This window comes from Ambystoma mexicanum, chromosome 3p (assembly GCF_040938575.1).
Source record: "Ambystoma mexicanum isolate Mex_15411 chromosome 3p, UKY_AmexF1_1, whole genome shotgun sequence".
Lineage (NCBI taxonomy): Eukaryota > Metazoa > Chordata > Amphibia > Caudata > Ambystomatidae > Ambystoma > Ambystoma mexicanum.
Window position 1 is genome coordinate 620,765,886 of NC_090925.1, and position 21,383 is coordinate 620,787,268.

Here is a 21,383-nt window from a genome sequence, read left to right on the forward strand (position 1 = left end):
GGTTGACATCCCCCCCCCCCCCTTCATATTTTTTTTTAAATTAAAATGTTTACCGATTACAATTTTCTAGAAACCGTCCAAATAAAATGAACAACAAGTTTCTTCTAGTGAACCTTATCTTTTCGAAAAGGAAAGAAGGACGTTCATTCAGGGCTGTGGCCTGGGATGCTGTGCTACTTAGATATCAAGTGGCTGATACCACATTTGGTTAAGATGTTTAGGCACTGCTTGATATTTGCAAAGTACCTATTACCTTTCTGCCAGCAATTGATTTTATAACTAACTGCAACGTGATGGGGATTTAGATGTGCCACTGGTAATGCTACCGGCATGTGCACCCTCCACAAATGCTAGAAAAACAAAGTGCTAAGCACCCATATACTTTCCAAATAAAAAGTTTTCATACAGGTGGTCAGCACACCCTCCATGAGCCATATCCAAAAGAGCTAATACATACAAAAACTTTCCTCAGCAATGCTATCTTTTTACCAGAACCTCATTTGAGGAGGCTTGTTATTTTACAGACGAGAAGTTTTGAGCAGTGACTATTCAAAACAATGACATTGTCCAATGTGCTTCAATGGAAAGTAAACCGAACCACCATTTTTAGATCCAAAGTGCCTCGGCACAACTCAAACCGAGCTCGTTATGAACAAGATGAAAACGGGGTACAATAGTGAGAACTAACGGAACTATCTGAAAGGACACTGCCCTGGGGCATCTAGCCCATGGGAATGGGTGGGCACAGGAAGTAGACACGAAACACCCCAGCACGTTGGTGACATCAGCGAGCCTGGCACATTGACGTCATCAGCCCATGCCATGATGCTATTTTAGGGAGCCTGTTCCCCATAGCTGATCTCTTTTTTTGGCAGAAATTGACTTGGAACGGATTACATAGTATTCTGCCTTCTTCAGTGAGGCCTCCTCCCTCTATGCTGTCGTGACTACGTTTCTAGAACGTCCTCACCTTTTCGCCATCACTATTTACATCGGCACAGTTCAGATAAATATCATTTTTCAAGGCAGTGTTGCAGCGCTGTGCAGGAGAGTCCCAGATGAGGCTATGATATTTGATGGCTACCTGAGGTAAGCTAAGCAGACCGGGCTTGCTTGCCCCCACGTGAGATTTAGCAGCAGCAGACGCCCATAGCGGGGGTACGAGACTGATTCTTATCGCATCTCTGAGTGCATTGGTTCTTTTTATGTTTTGTTTTTAAATATAGCCAACGCCCCTTATAACGGGTAGCCTCTAACTTGAGTTTCACCCTCGAGCTACTTCATTATGCTTTGGTATTTTATTTTTCATTTTTTGTTGTCATCCGTGTAGCAACTCTAGCCAGCGCAGCTAGTTCGTTTTAATATACCTACATACAGACCATTTCTTGCTTACACAGATACCCACTCAGGGTGTTTTTTATCAAATCGCTAGCCAAGGGTGTTACCCTTTGCCCTGATCTCTCCCCAATGGCAGTCAATGTTTGCAGTGTTGGCAATCTGCGTCAAAGTGTTTCGTCCTCTCCTCATTTGCAATTGTTTTTTTTCACTTTCAGGATTTGAATTTGTGGTCCTGAGAAGGCGGCCAACTCAATTTTTCTCCACCAAAACGTATTCTATACTACATATGTATTGTATATGTCGACCCTGATACTGCAATGGATCACTTACTATACTCTGAAGTATTTGGATATTACTTTGGGCTGACCGTATGTGCAACCAAGTTTAGATTTGCTATAGGTGGCCTCTGTTAAAATAAATTGCAGGGTTCTATCATGTGTCTGCAGTTAGGCCATTATGTATTGTTTTGAGGACGCCAAATGATCATGATTGTGCAATTGTGTTTTGTTTTTATGTCTCTTTTCTTTGTTCAATTAGTCTCGTTTTAGTTGTTAATGGCCAATGAAATGCATACATTAAATAATTAGCTATGTTGACAATAAACCCCAAAAATGTCAATTGACTGGGACTAGTGTTAATGTAATTAGCACACCAGAGAGAACATCTATTGAGATGTCTGCACAAGCAATTAGTGATTTTTGTCACCATACAAAGGTTGCCACTATATTACCCAGCAGGGGTTTGCTTGATATATCTACAGACTAAAGGCAGCTGGAATAATTCTTAGTGGGAACACTTGCTTGGTTTTGTATGGCAATGGACAGAAGCCTGCATTTTTTTTCAGTGCCACACACCTACCATTAGAACCACTAATAGTTCCATTGTGGCTGTTCTTTCTTACAACCACCGAGATTAGGGGGTGAGCCCTGCCGTCTGGAGTCAAAGTTTAGCACCAACAGACAGGGTTCATATGGCCAGCGATGGAAAGTATCTTACAAGAGAATGCTTGGGACTAGTGGCATATCCAACTTAAGGGGCAATGGCTGCTTGGAGATCCAAGGTAGACAACAAATATTAGGAGTTTGGGGGCTGGAGGGAGCAGTGCACAGACATGAACAAGGGATAGATTGTGAGTAACAGAGCCCCAGCATTTATCATGAGGTTTCATACTGCTGATGGGGACTGCAAACTGGTAAACTGAGCTTTAGGGCCTTGAACCCACCAGGTTTGATCTTTGTCAGATCTGGTCACGTAAGGTTGGTAACAACTTATTCTAAATCCAAATTCAGATGTAGCTTCTTTATTGATTATGTACTAGGTAACTATCTCCAAAACTATTTGTGGGTAAAGCATGTTTTATGGAATTTGAAATGAGGGAATCTTGCTCCGACCACTTATAGTCAGAATAGTCAACGTTTGACCCAACTGAGGCAATAAGAACTGCACACAACAGTTTGCAACCTACCAGTATGGAGTCCCGATAAAGGAGTCTCGTCTCTGCAGAGTTTTCAGGTTTCGAGCGGATACTCCAAAATCAGCTGAAAGAAAAATATATAAAACTGACATGTTGCTGAACACTTTAAAAAAAAAACTTCAGCATGGGTATTTTTTTTTTCTATTTCCCATTTGATAAAAGGGCAGCACTTTAGTTTATTTGTAGTTGAAAGAAACACACATTTTACTAAACTGCATGAAAATGCAAAAGTGGCCAAGACAAAATCAAAAACTGTACCTTAAGGTCTACAAAATGTCAATAGAACCTATACTTCACTACAACATGTAACAGTATTTGCCAAAAGCGTGAGAGACACTCTGATTCGAGCAAATGGCCAAGTTGCCTGTTCCATGGGATGGCGCCTACTCATCTCTCAATTAGGTCTTAGCACAGTTCTATACCACATGATAAATATCCATTGGCACATCAGCCTGGTACAGCACACACTGACGCTCCAGGACCGAGATGCCAAGTCAGTTCCTCTGAACAAGGGAACCAAGAGCAACCCAGGCAATTGTTTCTGACTTGTCGAGAGCCATCAGTGAGGTGTGGATTGGGCTCATCATCTCGCTAGGCACAGGAAGAAAGGGGTCCATGTCTGGATTACCTCTACTAAGGATGTTTGGTGTAAACCTCCCCCCCCCATTTAATTAGCAGCTACTAATGCCCCTATACGGATTGCGAATACGTGTGTATGAATTGCATAATTGGATAGTTTCATTTGAACTGCATGTGGCTGATGGTATGACTGAGGCAGAAGATGCCCAGTAGGTGGCATAACATGGCTCGTAGTTCGGGGAACAGTGCTAGCTACAATTATGTTTTCACCAGCAGGGGGCAACAGTAGAATCGAGTAAATGATGGCACCACAAGGTTTATCAGTCCACACAGCAAGTGCCACTCATTCCTTGATTAAAAAGTAGCCAGGTTTTAGAGGTAGCCATTCTGGTTTTCGGTGAAAACGTAAAATTACAGATAAAAAGCGGTCAGAATAAATGTTCCCTTCTCAATCTATTTTGCTTTCTTGGAACAATATCTCTAAGAAGTGCAGCTACAAGGTTTATCTGTGTACGGGCTGAGTGAAACGGATTCACTGCCTACACATTGTAAGCTAAAAGCAGTGTCAAATGAAGTCTGGCCCCAATGCATTTGGGTCACCTCGTCTGGTACTGGCTTTTGAGCAAACAGTGTTTAAATGCTGTGACATGCAGACCCTTATTTGTAAGTAGAAATGGAAAAGGAGGAATTATAAATTCTAGTCTCCAAATGTCTGCTGCTGGTTACGGGTGTACATTTGGAAGTTAGGATAGTATAAAACTCAAAATCAACGAGACAAGAGAGGCAAATAATGCGTCTGCCAATTAACTATTTGCTGCTGTGCACTGCCTTATTTATCACATTTCAACAATTTTCAGGGAAGGCATCTTCTGAGCTCTCGTGGGCTTCTGTACTGTGTGTCATATCTGGTCCGGCCCCGGTCGCTGCTCTGTATTCTGGTACTTGTTCTGCTTTTCTACTCTAAATATAAAAATACAGGGGCCAGAACGAAAGGTACGGGGTAGAGCTGGATAAACTACTACTTAAGAGATGGGACAAAAGGAATTCCTGGTAGTATTTGAGGATTACTACTTAAGAGATGGGACAAAAGGAATTCCTGGTAGTATTTGAGGATTACACTCTTTCTAGATGCTCCCTTTTGTTCTTAGTGAAGTGCCAAGGCTAAGCAGGACTCAATCCCAGGAGCCAAGGTTCTCGGAATTTGTAACCAAGGTCTTTTGCAGTTATAAATGTTGACTGTGCAGATTATTTCATTACTTCAAAAATAACAATGGGGCAGCATATGTATTCTTTTGTCATCTTCTTTCAAATAGAGAAAAGATATTGCAGGATATGCTCCTCTTCCTTACATTTTAGTGAAGCAGATTGACCAACATTCTGAGTAATTACTAAGCAAATCGAAAGGGAGCTGGGTCTTTCAGCGAGTGGGACCCCTGTTCTGGAATCACCGTGAGCACAGCCTAGTTTCAGAACTCCTGCTGTTAGCAAAACACTTGAAAATAAACTTGCACGGTCACACAGGTGGTTGTTTTTAGACCCTTTACTTGAAAAGTTGTATATCTAGTGAACACCAGTAGCAATATGGCCTGCACCGTTTAAATTCATCCTGTGGAATCTTTCTTAGTGACATTACATTAACTATGCCTCTGTGAGGTCATTAACCATGGCACTCATCTACCCCATTATTTTTATCTGGAAACAAAGTTTAGGATGAGAAAGGTAGAGATGCGTGAAAAGTGGGTTTGATGTGACCAGATAAGGGGTTTAAAAAAAATACTAATGGAGCTCTGTACTGTTCAACCTCCCATTTCAATATTAGACTCCAGATCCTTGTCACTCCAAGATGGCTTTGATACTTTCAAAAATGATATAACAATTAATTCTATACTGTCTGAAATGGAAAAACGTGTGTCATTTTCTGAAGACAGACTGGAAGGCCTTGAACATATGGAGCACAAACATCTGCATTTAGAAACATATCTCTCCAACTTAGATGATAGGAGGGACAATATTAGAATCTATAGAGTTCTGGAAAACTCTGAACAAAACAATTAGACCACGCTTTAGCACAAATAGTGCTTCATGAAGACCTCTCATCGCTCGTCCAGTAAAACACCAACAAGCAAGGCAAACTGTATTAGCTGCAACAAAAAAAGAATCGCCACCCCCAACCTTTCAAGGCAACAAAATGTTCTTCTCCCCAGACTTTTCAAAATCCAGTCAGGATAAAAAAAACAATAGATTTTTGGACAAGAGACCTGCACTGAATAGTCTGAACATTAAATACGCTCTAGAGCCAGCTAGAATGCTCATTACACCTCCACAAGGTATCACTAAAGAATACTTGCATCCTGATGAGTTATATGCTCTCATTAAAGCTCTTCAACCTTCAGAGATGGACACTTTGTCAGGCACTGCATCCTCATCTGCTACTTGCTCCGATGCACAAAAACCTCTTCATGTTCATAACTAATCTAGTCGTAATTAGTTTAAACCTGGGAAAGTCCCATTATTTCAGAAACAGATCGGATCAAATTACCTCTTCAAATCCCTTTGATGAGTCAGACGGAGACAAATCTAGATCTCATATAAAACAGATTGATCTGGAGGCGGTGATTCCAACTAATTGACTACTTTTCTTTGCTTCTCACTTTTTTCTTCTATAAAAATCCGGCTGAATATTTTGTTCCCATACACTGAAATGCTCTGTTTGGGCTCAAATGTCCACAGTGACTGTCTTAGTTTCTCCTATGATAAATGATAATAGTTCTTTACTTTTTTCTGTGTTCTGAACAGGTTCCTCATATTCAAAAGTTGGATTCTTATTAATTATCTATTTTGTTATTATCTTCAGTGTTGTCTTCCCTATCCTACTGCGTTTACCTTCCCTTACATTATGATTCATCACACTCTGTAATTATTCCTTCATGATGTAGATTTCCATATGCACAGGTCCTTTTTACATTTCTTACAGCTATACAGTTTGTATCACGTCAGATGCTCCCTTGATGATCACGTATCCAACCCTTCACTGTTATGAGTTTTAAAGTCTTGTCATGGTACATTAAGTGATTAACCCTATTAAAAGGCAAATTATTCTCACTCATTTAGGGAAATGTAAAGTACATGTTGCATGCATTCAAGAAACTCACTTAGAATCAAATTAAGAAAATAATAAATTGGTTATGCTATGGGCTAAACATGTGTTTTTGCACCAGCTAGGGGAAAGGAAGGAGGAGTTAGTGTTCTTTTCCACAAAAGAGCCTCTTTTCAATTAAATTATTTTTGAACAACACGACTCGTCTGGTCGCTGCTCCATCATTGAAGTTGTTATTAATAAGATGTCAGTCTTTATCCTCAATATTTATGGTCTTAATTCCCCTTTTCCATTGTTTTAGACAAACTTGGAACACATCCTTTTCAATAAAGACTATGATCGCCTTATCGCATGCAGTGATTGCAATCAAATTTGTGATTTTACTGTGCACTGGGTATCTGACACCAAATTCATTAATTCTAAATTGCACAAGCAGTTTATTAATTTCATTAATGATTTTTCCCTAGTGGACACTTGGCGCTTTTGTCATCCTGATACAAAATAATGTCCTTCTCTCCCCCTCACAAATCATTATCTAGATTAGACCACATCTTCATTAATTCATCACTGGCCTCTAATATCCTTCACTCAAAAATGGGCCCGATTATATCCGATCATGCCCCTGTCTTCACTGTTCTTCAATGGGAACCTCAACTTAATACCCCCTCTAAGTGGGGATTCAATCCTTTTCTACTAAACCATTAATCTTTCATACAACAAATTAATAACTTTATATTTAATTGTTCGCTAACAATAGCCCACAGGACACCTCTATTCCAAATAATTGAGATACATTTAAGGCCACTTTGTGAGGTTTCATCATACAATATGTCACTTTTAAAAAGAAGCACAATGAAAAATTATCACAGGATCTTCTCCATTCAATCAAGATACTTGAATCTTCCCATTGCACTCTTTCAATCACTCCCACAGATGAAACCTTTAAATTGCTTCTCTCAAACACATTGAATTCAATAAATATAATACAAATAAAGCTTCTTCATCCTTGGTAAGAACTAAATCTAAGTTAAATGGGGGAATCTAACAAATCTGGCAAATTACTAGCTTATTTTATTAAAAGAAGAAAAGGCTATTACTTCTACTGTTAATCATCAAGGTATTAGAATCAACGGTGCACAGCAAATAATGCCTTTTTAAACTTTTATTCCCAACTCATTCATCTGATCAGACCATTCTTAATGAAGACATTCTTAATTTCTTGTATCAAAATGAGAAGATTACTGATCGCCCATTAGACTTATTTCTAGATACCCCTATTTTGTTACAAGAAAATCAAAAAGCTATTTTAGATCTCAAAACTGGTAAAGGCCCAGAGCCCAATGGTTTCCAGGATTTCTTTTTTTTATTCCTCCCTTTCTGCTTTACTATCTCCCAAACTCCTTGAGTATTTAAGCATTTTATAACAGTTGAAAATATCTCTGGTTCTTTTGGAGAAGCATTATTATTATTTCCCAAACCAGAATATGATCCACCTAATGTAAAAATGATTGACCCAGTTCACTAATAAATTCTGATTTTCAAATTCTGGCTAAAGTAATTGCTAACGGATTAAATGACATTATGCCCAAAATGGTTAACATCAATCAATCAGGATTTGTTAAAGGAAGGTTGGCTTCCTCTAACACTAGACTCCTCTTTAATGTTCTTTCTCATGCACAAAAATCTTCAGATCCTCTCATTTTACTTACACTGGATGCTGAGAAAACATTTGACAGCGTTTCTTGGCCCTTTATGTTTCAATCTTTATTATGCAAACAAAAGGGGTCCTGGGAGTCCCTCTGCCGGACATTAGTCCCGGTTATGAGAGCCTTACCCACATTCTTTAGCTCACTATCTTTCACAGAGGAGAAATATCCAAAACATAATGTTTGTCCTGCCCTGGGGCAGTCCAGCAGTGAAATGCTAGGCAATTCGCCTCTGAACAAGTGTACCAACAGCAACCCCAGACACGTGTTTCGGTCTGGTTGGACCTCATCAGAAGGGTGTAGCTGTGTCTCTCTAAGAATAGTGAGCAACAAGTCCACGTCCCGATTCCCCTAGTAACTTAGGGTGAGACCCAAGGTTACTTAATGTAATGCAAAAGACAAGGGGATCCCGGGAGTCCATCTGCCGGACCGAACATTAGTCCCAGTTATGAGAGCCTTACCCAGATTTTTTAGCTCACTATCTTTCACAGAGGAGAAATATCCAAAGCATAGTGTTTGTCCTGCCCTGGGGCTGTCCAACACTGAAATGCTAGGCAATTCTCCTCTGAACAAGTGTACCAAGAGCAACCCCAGACACGTTTCGGTATGCTTGGAACTCATCAGTATGGTGGAGCTGTGCCTCTCTAAGAATAGTCAGCAAGGGGGTCCACGTCTGGATTACCCTAGTAACTTAGGGTGAGACCCAAGGTTACTTAATTTGCATATGGTCTTTCCCCTTCTGTAATGGCTTGGCAGGTGAGGAACGATGATCTGGAGGGTTGCCCAGAGCAATGCCAGAGGTTAAGATTAATTCCAAACCTTCCAGCCATCACGTCTTTGTTTTTGCTTTGTCACCTCGAGTGGGACGGGTATGCCCAGACGTGGGTCACGTGTCTGCTGGGACTAGAGACCCAAGCTGCTCCTCACTGATGAGGCCAAACAAGGCTGAAACATGTCTGGCAATGCTTGTGGTCTCGTGCAGAAGAGATATCACCTAGCAATTCGGGCTGGACTGCCCCTTTGGGGTGGGACCGAGCCTGATTTGCATATGGTTTTCCCCTTCTGTAATGGCTTGACAGGCGAAGAACGATGGTTTGGAGGGTTTCCCAGCTCAGTGCCAGAGGTTAAGATTCATTCTAAACCTTTCAGCCATCACCTCTGTATTTTTGCTGAATCTTTATTATGGCATAGGTTTAGTCCTACATTTTCTAAATTGATTTCGCTCTTCTGCTCTACTCCTAGACTTCTTGTTAATAATACACTCTGAATCATTTCCCATCTCTCGCGGTACCAGGCAAGGCTGTCTTCTGTCTCCCCCCATGTTCATTTCAGCCCTAGAACCCCTGCTTTAAAGCATCTCCACAAATGACAATATTAATGGTATTGTCATAAATGACATCTCAATTAAATTCTCTACCTTTGCTGATGACATTCTTCTCCATTCCTGCGTTAATGACAACTATCAAGCAATTTTCTAATGTTTCCATTATAAATTAAATTGTGACAAATCAGTAATCCTTTTCTTAACCAATGCTTGCATCATGGCTAATGCTCCTCTTTACGGTATGACATGGTGCCGTTCATCTTTCAAATACCTTTGTATCCTTACTGCCAAAGATATTTCATCTACCTTAACCCTGAATCAAAGTAATACTACAGATAAAATGGTCTCTCTTGGTGGGGTCATCTAGATTCCATTAAAATGACCCTGGGGCCCATTATCCTTTATCATCTATCCATGATCCCGGTATTAAAAGTGGCATTCTTCAAAAAAAATAGATAAACTCTTGTCTTATTTTCTTTTGAAAAAGAAAATCCCCAAAATTCCTCTTAGTAAGCTTAAAACCAGCAGAATAATGGTGGGGTTAGATTTCCTGATTTTCCCAAATATCAAAAAAGCTTTTTACTTCGACAGATTATTTTATTTCAATCTAACAAACCTTAACTGATTAATGCACCTTCCTGGGGCAAGATAGAATCAAAGGTAATGGGCCCCCTTTCATTGTCTAATTTCCTTCAAACATCCTGATGGCCTGGCATTGAAAAGAATCTACTTCTACATTCTTTTAAAACCGCTGTGAGAAACCTAGGGGTGTACTTCCATCGAGACCCCAAGAGTCCTCTATTCAGGTGGCCAGGGGAGGGCTATCACTTTTGGATCCCAACCCGGGGGGGGGGGTGGACGAGAGAGAATCACCTGGGGAGGGGAGACCGGGGTTGTCTTAGTGGGACTACCGCAGGCGAGATGCGGTATTCTGACGGGGTAATAGAGGAAGTTCTGGATGCCTTCATGGAATATGTTGATTCCCATGACTCTTGTCTAGGTGTCAAGGCTTTTGATTCCGAGCCAATCAGTTATGACACAAGAGGGCAAAAAAAAGAAGTCAATTGCCCAAGACGTGGTGGGGGAGTTATAAATCCCAAATAAAATGAGAGCAAAGTTCTTGTATTAAGACCTCTTCAGCCTCTACCTATCCAAATTACAAAGAATACCCTCAACCCCGTTTTGACAATCAACCCGCAGACATAAAGAGGGTAACCATTCCCTTCAGTAAAGAGAAGATTAGAAGATTTGTCGATACTCAATGTCAACTATCTAAAAAAATAACAGATTCAACCTAATCTCCTATCCCATAACACTTCACATCCCTCTCCCTCAGCTTTCACAAGGCAATTTCAATCACATCCCATGTCCCCCTCCCCATTTCCAGCAAATACTGAGATGCGGCAGATGCAACTAGGATCAGTGAAGATTACCCATAGAAACAACACAGGGAAAGAGAAACCTGTTATAGAAATAACAAAAGTTGTCCCACCTAGAGTCAAGCAGGGCCAGGCATTTAATAATGACCACTCACACCTGACTCCACTTGATTGTTAAACTATAAAAATATGTGGTTTGTCACTCACAGAGGAGTGAGCATGCAGGTTTATTGTCCGGACCAGAGGCCAACGAGCAGAGAACAGCAGATCTTAAACCTGGAGGAGAACGGTGTGCCAAGACGTTGCCCAGTATTTGTGAAGGGCTGCAGCACGGCTAGGAAGCCATGCCTCCAAGGAGACGTAGCGAGGCAGCCCGCGTCCTGCTGTTGGTGTCGGACGGAATGCTTGTTCCTTTGGTACTGGTGCCTGCCCCACCAAGGGTGTTTGAGGGGCAGGTGGTGAGACCCTGACCTCAACCCTGTGTATACACCTAGACACCTCATCAATGCGACGCTGCCCGGTGAGTCATCATGCGTATAAATAGACTCGCGCAGCATCCGTTGCTCAGTTCTGTTTTGACATTAACAGTTGTTTTACATGAATTGGTTATTGACCTTGAAGGAGCGTAAGCTGCAACCACAAGGGAAGTATTACTGCGGGGATGGATGGGAGGGTGATAAGGAATAAGTCGGAGGAACATCCCATCGAAAGAATGTTACCAGGTAAGAAGTAACTTGTTCTTCGAAGGGATTGTGTCCTCAGATGTATTCCTTATCTTTGATAGACTCCCATAGCAGTGGTGTGTAATTGGAGCTGGGACTAAAACGCCACGTTTCCTTTTAGGAATGAACAGAATGTAATACAGCTTTGCCAAACCTAGTCTCTTGACTAGAGGAGAAATCCAGGTTGTAAAATCTTGTGAAGGTATGTGCAGACGACCATGTGGCAGCCGCACATATGTCTCGAACCGGAACCCCTCTTTGGAGGGCCGAGGAGGCTGCGATACCCCTGGTTGAATGAGCCCTAAGATTTTGAGGAGGATCTTTCCCTGCTAGTTTGTAAAATTCCAGAATGGCCAAAATAATCCATCTGGAAATGGTTTGTTTTGTTATCGGTAGACCTAATTTGTGCCCTGAGTAACCTACGAACAGTTGGTCTGCTTGCCTAATCCTAGCAAGTCTGCTGATGTAAAAGCTTAAAGCCCGCCTCGGGTCCAGCCTATGTAGCCTTTCTTCCTCTTTCCCCGGATGGGGAGGCGGATAGAACAAAGGTAAGGTAATTTTCTGAGTGATGTGGAATTCAGAAACCACCTTTGGGAGGAAATTAGGCTTCACCTGTAGGACAACTTTGTCTTTATGAAAAATTGTGTGAGGAGGTTTTTCAAGATAGAGCTTGTAATTCGCTCACCCTTCTAGCAGATGTTAAAGCCACTAACAAGACAGTTTTAAGGGTGAGAAATCTTAGCGAACAAGAGTGGAGTGGTTCGAAAGGAGTACCCATCAGGAAATTTAAGACTAAATTTAAGTCCCATAAGGGAACTTGGAATGGCCTTGGAGGATAGACATTAGTTAATCCCTTTAGAAATTGTATTACTAATGGTAATTTGAAATACGATGGCTCCTCTGCAGTGCTCTTGAAGATCAATAGCGCTGCGAGATAGCCCTTGGTAGTGCCAACTTGAAGGCCTGAATTTGCCCAGTAGAGTAGAAAGGATAACACCGTTGGTGTACCACATGAAAAGGGGTTGATATTCTCTTCTCTACACCAGCTGCAAAATTTGTTCCAACGGCAGCGGTATAACGACTTTGTTGCTGGCCTTCTGGCTGAAAGCAACACTTCCATGACGTCATCAGGGAGGTCCCAATCCTTGTATCTCAACCTTTCAGAAGCCATGTGTGAAGGTTGAGGGTTCTGATGTCTGGATGGAGAACCTGACCTCCCTTCTGTGAGAGAAGATTCTCCTTGAGTGGAAGATGAATTGGAGGGCAGATGGACATGTCCAGAAGGTCCGGATACCACGTTCTCCTGGTGGCCCAGTCTGGGGCAATTAGGATCATGGTCCTCCGGACTCTTCTCAACCTCCTGATCATTTGAGGAATGACAGGAACTGGTGGAAACGCGTACAGGAGTGGAAACTCCCAGTCCACTCCGAACAAGTCCCCTAGAGCTCCTCTCAGGGGGGAAATTCCCTTGAACAAAACAGATCGCACTTCCTGTTGGTACTGGTGGTGAACAGATCCACTTGAGGGGTTCCCCAAAGGGCGAAGATCTCCTGAAGGACTTCCTGAGCTAGTTCCCACTCGTGGGAGACTGTGCCCTGCCTGCTCAGAGCGTCCGCCGTTAAGTTCTTCTCTCCGGCTAGGTGAGCTGCTGATAGAGATTCCTTCTGAATTGCCAAAAACCAGAGCTGCATTGCCTCTCTGCACAGTGGCAGTGATCCTACGCCTCCTCTTTTGTTGAGGTAGTGCATGGCCACTGTGTTGTCAGTCATTATCAGGACATTTTTCCCCTGTACAGATGGCAGAAAAGCCTTCAGCGCTAGTCTGATTGCTCTCAGCTCTAATAGGTTGATATGAAGTCTGGACTCTAATGGAGACCAACGACCGCTGATGGTCAAGTCGTTGGTATGGGCTCCCCAACCCGTCAGTGAGGCATCTGTGATTACTGTTATCTCCGGCCATGGTTGCCAAAACAGTTCTCCCTTCAAGATGTTTTTCTGGCAGGCCCACCACTGAAGGTCTCGAGCCACCTTGGTCGGAACCTGAAGGAGGTCTGTCATTCTCCCTGAGAATTGTGACCACTGAGTTCTCAGTGCCCACTGAAGAGATCTGATTCTCAGGCGAGCCTCTGGCACAAGGAAGATGCAGGATGCCATGAGGCCTAGCAACCTCAAAAAGTCGAAGGCTGGGAGACGTTGGGCATTTTGAAACTTGGTGACCATCTGCAGAATATCTTGAGCCCTCACCTCTGGTAGCGAGGCTTTTCTCAGGGAAGTGTCCAGGACCGCTCCAATGAACTGGAGTCTCTGTGATGGTATCATCTGTGACTTTAAACTGAGGGAGAAGCCCAGTTTGTGAAGGAAGTGGCAGACATAATCTAGCTGAATCTGAGTTTGTTCCGGGGTACAGCTCTGATCAGCCAATCGTCCAGGTAGGGGTAGACATGAATCCCTTCCCTCCTTAGACTTGCAGCCACTACAGACATTAGCTTGGTGAAGACCCTTGGGGCGGAGGTCAGCCCAAATTGCAGAACTCGAAATTGATAATGAGTGCCGCCAATTGCGAACCTCAGGTATTTTGTGTGTTTGAGATGGATTGGCACATGGAAATAAGCATCCTGGAGGTCCAGAGATACCAGCCAATCCTGGAGCTGGAGGGCCTGAAGGATCTGAGAGAGAGTTACCATCTTGAACTTGTCCTTCCTGAGGAACTTGTTCAATTCTTGTAAATCCAAGATAGGTCTCAGTCCACCGTCTTTCTTCGGTATGAGAAAGTAGGGGGAGTACCAGCCCTTGTTCCTCTCCGCTACAGGTACCGGTTCTATGGCACCTTTCTCTAGCAGGTCTACAATTTCCTGCAAGAGGAGCGGATCTGGAACTTTCAGACAGCTGTTCCCCGGTGGATGACTCTGAGGAATGCGTAGAAAAGGCAGGCAGTAACCTTGGGCAACTGTCTCCAATGCCCAAGCATCTGATGTAATAGCCTGCCATTCCGTCAGATGTTGCGTTAACCTGCCCCCTACTGGTGTCTTGTGAGGAGAGTCCTCAGAGCAGTTTGGAGGCGGCTGATGCAGATGCCTAGGGTAAAGAGGTACCTGCTGCGGCTTTTGTATTTTTACCCCTTCCACCTCGGGTGAATTTTTTCTGACCTTTGAACCGACTGTCCTCTGCCTCTTCCGAATGCGGAATAGAAGAGAAAGGACTTACCTCTCCAAGAGGTTCCTGAGGGGCGATATGGTGTCTGACGGATTGCAGCTCCCAGGGATTTTGCTGCTGCCTTTGATGTTTGAAGCTTTTCTAAACTGTCATCCGCCTTCTTACCAAACAAGGAAGAGCAGTCAAAGGGCATATTCAAGAGTCTGCTTTGCACATCTGGAGCAAAATCAGACTTCCGCAACCAAGCAAATCTCCTGGTTGTTGTGCTTGCCGCCATGGCCCTGCTGATGCTGTCAGCAGAATCAATGCCAGTTTGAAGGGATTTGCACATAGCGTCTTTACCATCCTTGACGATGTTTAGGAACGCTTCCCTTTCTTCTCCCTCTGGGAGGCAGTCAGCCGCTGATGAAGCACACTCCCAAAGTGTGTGGCTGAACCTTGCGAGCGTACAAGTAGTATTGATGGATTTCAACGCCATGCTACATGCAGAAAATACTTTTTTGGCCATAGAGTCACATCTCTTATCACATCTGTCCTGTGGAACAGTAAGGTAAGCCGATTTACTACCTGATGAAGTAGCAGCCTGAACAACCAGACTCTCCGGAGTTGGGTGTTTGGATAAATATTCAGGGTCAGCAGAAGACACCCTATATTTAGCTGATCATTTTTTGTTAACCGCCAGGATTACCTCAGGTGTTTCCCAGTTTGCCAATATTCTCCTTTGTAATGCCGCATGAAATGGCACCACAGGATCCTCCTGTGGACCTTCGACCAAGATGTCTGTGAGGTCATCTTGCTGAAAAGCAGGTGAGGGTGTGGACCACCCCATAAACTCTATTATCCTTGCCTTCAAGGTTCTATAAGGGGTTTCAGTATGTTCCCCTGGGTCAGGTCTGGCAAATTCCACTTCTGGGGAAGTGTCCAACCCACTTGCTTCCTGTAAGGATTCTTGGAGGTCTTTAAACCTACCTTCCTTAGAGGTAAATTCCTCTGGTGCAGGAGTTGCAGGTCCCTGCAACTCAAAAGGTCTTTCCTGACCCGAATCCTCCCCTTCTTCATAAATAGATAAGACTCTGGAGTGATCAGGTTTTGAAAATGGTATAAATCCCATTTCCAGAGCAGAATTTGTCATGATTGGCTGAGAAAATGTCGACACGGACGTTAAAGGCTTCGAAGCCATCGAAAAAGGCGTCGAGAAAGGTGGTAGAGGCCTCGATGAACTCGAGAGTATCGGAATTCTACTCGAGGTTGTCGACGACATTCTCGTGATTGACGCTCTGGGTATGGTCACTGGCTGTGAGGTGGCCGTGGGTTTGTCCTTTCTCGGCGTCGACGTCAAAGACGGCGTCAACGCGACTGACCTGTGCGCCGAAGAACCCTTCGTTAACGGCGTCGAAGACGCCGATCTATGCGTCGAAGGGATCTTCGACGACGGCGTCAAAGACGCGACTTTGCCTTTACTCAAGGGTTCGTGACGCTCTCGAGTGGCTTCTTTCGCCGGGTGCTGTGACTCGCAGCATTTTGATTTTTCGGGTCTTTCACCCAGGGTATCACCCTCAGCAGTCTTCGAGGGGGTCGAGGCTGCTTTCTCGAAGACGCTCAGCATCTATTTCCTGAATTCCTCCCACTCAGCCTGAGAGCTATGTTTTGTGGGGCAGAGACCCTTTTTGGGGAAACGGAAGACGACGAGGAAGGGGATCTTCGACGTCTCTTTTTTGACTGCTTAGATCTCGAAGAGTGATGGGAACTGCTTTGAGACCTAGAACGAGAATGTCTTTTGTGATGGCGAGGAGACGAATGTCTCGACTACGCCGAGGAAACTTTCGAAGAAGTTTTAACTGCCTTACCTCTCTCGAGCTTCCCCTTACGCTCGTTCAAGGCTTTCACCGTCATGGACATGCAGTCCTCGCACTCCGAACAATGGTGCTCGATTCCCAGGCACCACAAACAGATCCTGTGAGGATCCGTCAACGACATTTTCTTTCCACAGTCTCGACATTTTTTGAAGCCGGACCGTGGAGTCGACGGTTCGGATAAGGAAGCCATCGATTACGAGTCGGTATTCACGAGGAATAATGAAGTATATTTGACTGAAGAACTGAGCAACGATATTACGAGGCCCCACGAAGTGTGGAAAAATGGAACTGAGCAACGGACGCTGCGCGAGTCTATTTATACGCGCATTGACGTTGACACCGATACGGAGGCTGTCGAGGGACATCGGCTCGAGGGACGTCGACGCGCAGCGCCCTCTACTGAAAAGATTTTCCGAGGCCAGCAAGCTGGGAGATGATCTATCAAAGATAAGGAATACATTGGAGGACACGATCCCTTCGAAAGACACAGTTTGTAAAGCGGCACGCAAAGGCAAGAGAAAGTTTATAAAGCGGCACGGAGCGGAAAGTGAAAGGAAGCTAAAGAAAGCTAAAGAAAGCTGTTTAAGGACAGCAGAAAGAAGGAAAAGGCACTGGTGGCGCAGAAGGAACAAGAGTGTGGGAAGTGTGCAAGAAGCACAAAACTGATAGAACAAAGCAGAGAAAGTTGCAAGAGTGCATGAGAAAGTTAAAGAAACAAAGGAAAGCAAGAAAGGGGTGCAGGAAGCACCTGAAGGTGAGAGGTTAAAAGGAAAGAGCAAGGAATAAAGAGGGGATACCGATCAGAGTGGTCACGCCTAGGAGAAGCAAAGAACCTGTTGGTTTTGAAAGTCTCTAATTGTACCCCAGAAGTGAAATGTGTATGAAAGAACTCAATATGAAAGGAAAGGTACATCCTGACAAACTGAACTTGAATTTGAATCCAAGAGGGGCCTAAGATTGGGGAAGGGAAACCCTGAGAGGTCTAACAAAATGAAACGTCTATTATTTTGTGACAGCTGAACTTGTGTTTGAATCCAAGAGTGGAATACTTATTGGTTTTGATGTTAAAGCCTGGGGAAGGGAGTCCCAAGGAACTTAAGACATTTGAAAGTGTAACAGCCATATGTTGAAAAAGTAACCTGAACCCATCCTTTGGTTGCTATTTTTTTGTTGAACCACTATTTTTCCTTTTTGAAGAATTCTCAACACATTTTTGTAAAGAGTGAGGGCAGGCATAGGTTTAGACACAGACAGACCATTGTTTTGGACTCTTAGACAACGGCACTTAAAACACCAGTTAAGGGAAACATCCCTTTAGGGTTAGGGCCAGATAGGCATTACACCACCCCAAGAACCTTAGTAAATAAAGGTTTTGAAACTAACATCTTTGCGTCTGTGTCTCTCTTGATACCATGCCTGTCTCAACGCATGACGTTCCCTTATAACCTGCTTGCCTGTCACCCATGATGCCTCTGATGCTTTTTTATGGTTTAATAAATTCTTCCCCGTTTAGACACAAACAAGGTGTTTTGCAAAGATGGTACTCTTCCAAAATCTTTCATGCTGCACATTTATTTCATACAAACGTACCTATGCTGTTTCCTCGACTGTACAATCGATTTAATCTCAATGCTATAGATTACAAAACGTACTTAACCCTTACTACATCAGTCACTAAGGTTAATCCTTCCTATTGTCATGATATTTCCTCAAAATATTTAGAATCAAACTTACATTCCCTCTCTGTTGAAGACTCTGAATTATATTCCATACTTATATTATCATCTCTAAAATTATCCAGCAATGGCAATTAGACTGCAATTTGCATATTTTTCCTGACAGTTGGGATATTATTCGGACAGAGTTTTTCCACATCAATTGCGGCGAACTTGACACAGTCACACTACTTTATTCTATATAGAGCATACCTTACACCTTTCAGAATTGCAAAAATATCCAAAGCAACGCGCAATGCTGGCTGGTCTTGCCAGTCCTCCTGCGCCGACTTCATTCTATTTTTAGATGCAAATAGGTTTTTCTTGCTGGCGCAAAATGTGTAATTGCTTACAAAAGATGTTTACTTTTCAAGAACCTTTATCATTGTGTTTCAGTCAATCCGTTCATGATATCTATTTCTTCACCGGATTCATCTTTTTTTTGTCTACATTGCCTTCCATCCCATTGCTACCAGTTGGAAAAATGTGCAAAAACTATCTTATAATTTATAGTGGAATTCTATTTGTTTGTATTATAGGATTGAAAAAATGCATGCCCTGCCAACTGCGACTCTACCGAAATGTAATAGCAAATGGAATGTCTTTAACACTTACCTTACATGATATATCTTATTTATTTTTAGTGTTTGTGATTCCCCCTACACTTTGTTTTCCAGTTTGTCTTGTCATATATTATCTATTCCCCGGAAATCTTTGTTCATCTAATGCATATTATCTATTTCTTAGCGCTGTTTGATTTGATTAGTAACAAGCATTTTGGAAGCTATGCTCTGAATCAAAATATGCTCTCTTCACTATGGTTATAAGTTACATGACATTTTTGTGTATTTAATTTATGTATTCCTTACTATGCTGTTTCGTGCATAAATATACCAATGCAATTATTTACCAACAGACCAGAAGGAGGAAGGATAGTGGAAAGGACCATGGAGGCAGTATATGGAGTAGGTGAGGTATTGGCTGGTGAGGGGAAATGGTACTGTCTTATGAGTGTGCATGTAGAGTGGGTGAACAAAGGTTTTACCAAGGAGAGTAGAGAGTGATTGGAAGGTGACTGAGGGAGGGAAAGCGGGGTGAATGAGAAGGTGGGATGGAGGAGTCGTGGTGTAGAGATAGTAGAATAGAAGTGGGGCTAGAAGGGACGGGAGTAATACTGGTGAAGAGGTGGGAATAAAAGTAGTATGGAAAGGGAGAGAGTGGTAGTTGAGTAGGAAGGGAGAGTAGTAAGAACTAAGATTGGAGAGTGGAGGTAGGTAAGAGCGAGAGGCGCCTCAGAGATAGAGAAAGGAGTGCGCAGGTGAGAGATGCCATCGGCGGGTCAAACAATAGAAAGAGGAAAAGTGAGGGAACAGAGGGAGGGAAGGAAGGAAGGAAGAGAAGAGAGGAGAAGCAGAGGGAGAGAGAGAGTATAGAACAGCAGGGAAAGGAGTAGAAGGGCATGGAAAAATCAGGAGAGTCCCCACAAAGATTGGAAGGCACTAACCAACCGGTGTCTGAGAAAGGTAATGCTTCAATTGTTCCCTGAGGATTGCCTGGAGGCCATCACTTAGATAGATTTTATATACTAGGGTTTACCGATCACAAGTACTAGCCTGGGTTAAGGTGGGATTAACCTGCCACAAATATACAGACTAGTTACTACACAGTGATCCAAGTCCCCAATTAAAGGTGTAATTCAAGGTGTGCATGAATAACCAACGCCATCTATCCATTGTGTTATGAGACTCCAAAAGGACAGTCCACCACCAATACCTAGTCCGAGTCCGCAGAATGTCAGAATGAATGAAAGCCAATGTGTGAGGACCACATAAGCCAACTGTGAAATCCTTAGAGCCTAAACAGAAAAACTCATTCTCACATACCTGACCCAATTTCCTTAGGGACTGCCAAAAGTACCCAATGGTGTCAGGTTTATTGACATACTGTTTGCAGTCAATATAGGGTTCATGCTTTTAGGAGTAGAAAGTAAATTACCAAACAGCCGCCAAGTGAGGCTGTCGCAACAACTTCATTCGTAATAATAATGAACAAGGAAGATGTGGTTTACCACTTGCCTCTACCGAAATGACTGCAACATTTTTAAATAGCTCTTCTATATTGAAGCCACACCTTGCTGCCTTCAAACACCACGTGCCATTAAAAACCTGAATGTGAAATCTGCAGCAAGCCAGGAATCGCTCTCTTTACACAAGGAACTTTTGTATAGTGGCTATCATCCTATTTAAGTACATATATTCATGGGAGCAGAGCTCAGTCTCACCTGCCAACTAGTGTGGTGTACTCCTAGTGTCCTTCCTTCGTTTCCGGTCTATCCATTGGAGTGCTGGAGTACCTACTAATACTGCTTCTGGACGCGTTTGTGTGTGCGAACACCACGTGGAGTCCATGTGATCTCAAAGAGTTTCAACTCGGGTAGATCTAACTCCGTAGAGCCCATGGCGGCCATTTTATAATGATATGCTCCAAAAACAATGCTGAATCAATCCAGACCCTTTTGTATGTTTAATAGCCAACGGGCTGGCGGTGTGGCTACATGGCCATGGGGTAGGACGCGACTCTGGTGTCCTCTTGCTGATCCTTACATAATTCTGATGCTTATACATGCTCTGAGTCAGCTGAGAAATGAGAAATTGGAACTATGGATATATGATGGCATGGACCAAGCTCGGAGAGTAAAGGCGGAGTAAATCGTAACTCTGATGACAAGCTGGGGGCCAAGGAAGTTTGCAGGGCTCTGACAGCGGAGCGCACAAGATTGCGTTGCATGGAGAACAAAGGAATTAGCCTGGGAGTGTCGCACTGCAAGGGGCGGAGCTACAACATGGCAGGGCAAACATGGACCTTGACTGGCTTACAAAGAGGACTGGCCTGCGGGAGAAGTTTGCTGCAACTACACTGGGGGCTGTAAGGCATTAGAATCTCTACAGCAGAAGGTGTAATTGACTGTAAGCCGCAGTGAACTGCGAGGTTGCTTGCGGAATGCACTACATGGGCTCAGAGTCGGAAGGGGTTCAGTAAGG

At 43.3% G+C, this 21,383-nt stretch overlaps 1 protein-coding gene across 1 annotated transcript in view; it reads right to left on the reverse strand.

Annotated features, from left to right (window-relative positions):
• The window catches only part of STK10 (serine/threonine kinase 10), a 967,310-nt gene that overhangs the window by 311,543 nt on the left and 634,384 nt on the right, over positions 1 to 21,383 (reverse strand). The window contains exon 5 of the mRNA XM_069651382.1: positions 2,804 to 2,876. Within this exon, the coding sequence (XP_069507483.1) occupies positions 2,804 to 2,876 (73 nt within the window). The remainder of the gene's footprint in view (positions 1 to 2,803; positions 2,877 to 21,383) is intronic.